Source organism: Rhincodon typus, unplaced genomic scaffold, assembly GCF_021869965.1.
Source record: "Rhincodon typus isolate 14 unplaced genomic scaffold, sRhiTyp1.1 hic_rhity00000053, whole genome shotgun sequence".
Taxonomy (NCBI): Eukaryota; Metazoa; Chordata; class Chondrichthyes; order Orectolobiformes; family Rhincodontidae; genus Rhincodon; species Rhincodon typus.
In genome coordinates, this window is record NW_025965691.1 from 20,705 (window position 1) to 23,064 (window position 2,360).

The 2,360-nt window shown below is 49.2% G+C and overlaps 1 protein-coding gene across 1 annotated transcript in view; it reads right to left on the reverse strand.

Annotated features, from left to right (window-relative positions):
• LOC125488175 (GTP-binding protein Rit1-like) overlaps positions 1-1,916 on the reverse strand; it is a 5,414-nt gene extending 3,498 nt beyond the window's left edge. The window contains exon 1 of the mRNA XM_048621103.1: positions 1,780-1,916. Within this exon, the coding sequence (XP_048477060.1) occupies positions 1,780-1,882 (103 nt within the window). The 5' untranslated portion in view covers positions 1,883-1,916. The remainder of the gene's footprint in view (positions 1-1,779) is intronic.
• Between the last annotated feature and the right edge of the window lie 444 nt (positions 1,917-2,360).

Genomic DNA, 2,360 nt, shown 5'->3' on the forward strand with positions numbered 1-2,360 from the left:
GTAGCTACTTTATTCTTCCACATTTGTGATTGAGCTCTTGAGATGGGTTAATAGCAACACCCCCACAGCCAGTGGGACTTGAGCGTCCTGTCTCAGAGTTAGGGACACTACCGCCACACCAGAGTCCTATCGAAGTGCACAATTCCCTCCCTAAAACCCTCTCTCTCTCTCTCTCTCTCTCCACCCACTTCTTTGAGAATCTCCTTAAACCCAACCTCCTGGTTACCCAGGCCTAAGTTGATGTTGATGTGACCTGGGGTCTTTCCCTGAGGCTCAGGACAGATCCATTGGGAAGTTTTGAAAAGGGAACCTGAGTTGTTGTTGACGTAAAATACCCCTGAATGCAGTGATGCATCATAGTGTGCAAGTTGCTTTCTTTCCTACGTGGTGCCTCTTCTGGCTTTGGACTGACCAAACGGAGACTATCCTAAACTCGGATACTAGATCAAACCTGTCAATTCTTTCTGAGGGTTACTGTCAGATCCACACACAACATCAGACTGGGCATTGAGTTTCGGAGTTGGGAGGGTCATGTTGCAGCTGTACAAGACATTGGTTAGGCCACTTTTGGAATACTGTGTTCAATTGTGGTCTCCCTGCTATAGAAAGGATGTTGTGAAACATGAAAGGGTTCAGAAAAGATCTACAAGGATGTTGCCGGGTTTGAGCTACAGGGAGAGGCTGGGGCTATTTTCCATGGAGCATCGGAGGCTGAAGGGGTGACCCTGTGGAGGTTTACAAAATCATGAGGGGCATGGATAGGGTGAGCAGGCAAGGTCTTTTCCCCCAAGGTAGGGGAGTCCGGGCATAGGTTTAAGATGAGAGGGGAAAGATTTAAAAGGACCTGAGGGGTAACTATTTCACACAGAGGGTGGTGCTTGTATGGAATGAGCTGCCAGAGGAAGTGGTGGAGGCTGGTACAATTACGCCATTTAAAAGGCATCTGGATGGGTACATGAGTAGGAAGGGTTTAGAGGGATATGGGCCAAATGCTGGCAAATGGGACTAGATTGAATTAGGATATCTGGGTCAGCATGGAACGGTTGGACCGAAGGGTCTGTTTCAGTGCTGCACAGCTCCATGACCCTATGGGTTTGGGTCAGGAGAGCAAATGGCCTGAACAAAGACAGCAGGGTCACCAGCAGGAGGTGGAACTGAGCCAAGCAGCATCTGAATGTTTTTATGAGGAAGATGATTCCAGAACTGAGATAGGCTCAAGATCCAACAACTAGGGGCTGTGCCCACTCTTAATAAGCAAGGGTGGGATTTTGGGGATATGGAGGGGGAGGGTGGGGCCTGTGCGAGGAAGAGGAGGTTAGAGAGAGATGGGTGGGGGGAGGAGGGGGAAGAATGGGGCGGGGGGCAAGGAATGAAGGTGGGAGGGTGAGTGACAGGGACCTAGAACATGGGAAGTGGAGTTGGGAGACAGGAGTCAAGACAGTGGGGAAGGCTGGGGAGGGACAAGGTTGAAAGTTTAATGACTGAAGTCAGGAATGATGCTGCATTGGAGTTGAGTATCTGTAAAGGATATTGCTGAGAGAGGGGCTGGCTCTTTCTAGCTGCTGTTTTATTTTCTCTTTTATAAATTTTCTTTTGCATGACAAACTCCTGTTCTTGTGTTAAAAGTACACTGACATACACAGTGAATGACCCCCCACCGCGATGCAAACTGCTAAAACACAAGACGCGGTCCATCAAGCCAGTTCTTGCTCTGGGGTTTGCCCTGTCCGCCAGCTGAGAGGATAACAGCACCCCGAAAGGAAAGTACACCCTACTCACCACTCTTCCCAACTCCTCCGGCCCCCAGCATCACTATCTTGTATTCCCGGATCCCAGTAGCTGCACTGGTCCCTGATCGCCCGGAAGCAGCTGCGTTTTCCATGGTCCAAGGTGATCGCGGATCACGTTCCCAACTGCAGAGAGAAACCTGGCTGTCACTCTCAAAATGTCATGGGGATCGGTGCTGGGAGTCACAAACAATTTACAAAAGACATCACAGACTTGGCTAAGTAAAGCAAATATTTAGCACCAAGTTTCTGAATGACACAACAACAGATTGGATGGCAAGTAGTGAGGGTGACACAGAGAAGGTAGAGGGGTATAGACAGGTCAGGTTCGTGGGGAATAAAAGGGCGGAAGGAATAGAATGTGGGGAAAATGTGACTTTATACACTTTGCCAGAGAAGCTGAATGTTATTTAAACCGAGAAAGACTGCAGAAAGCCACAGCACAGAGGGATTTGGGAATCCTGGTCCATGAATCACAAAAAAGGTAGCGTCCAAATTCGGCAAGTAAGAGGGAAGGAAAACGGAGAGGAATACAGGGAGGGGGTGTAGGGGGTGACAGAGATAGGGAGGGGG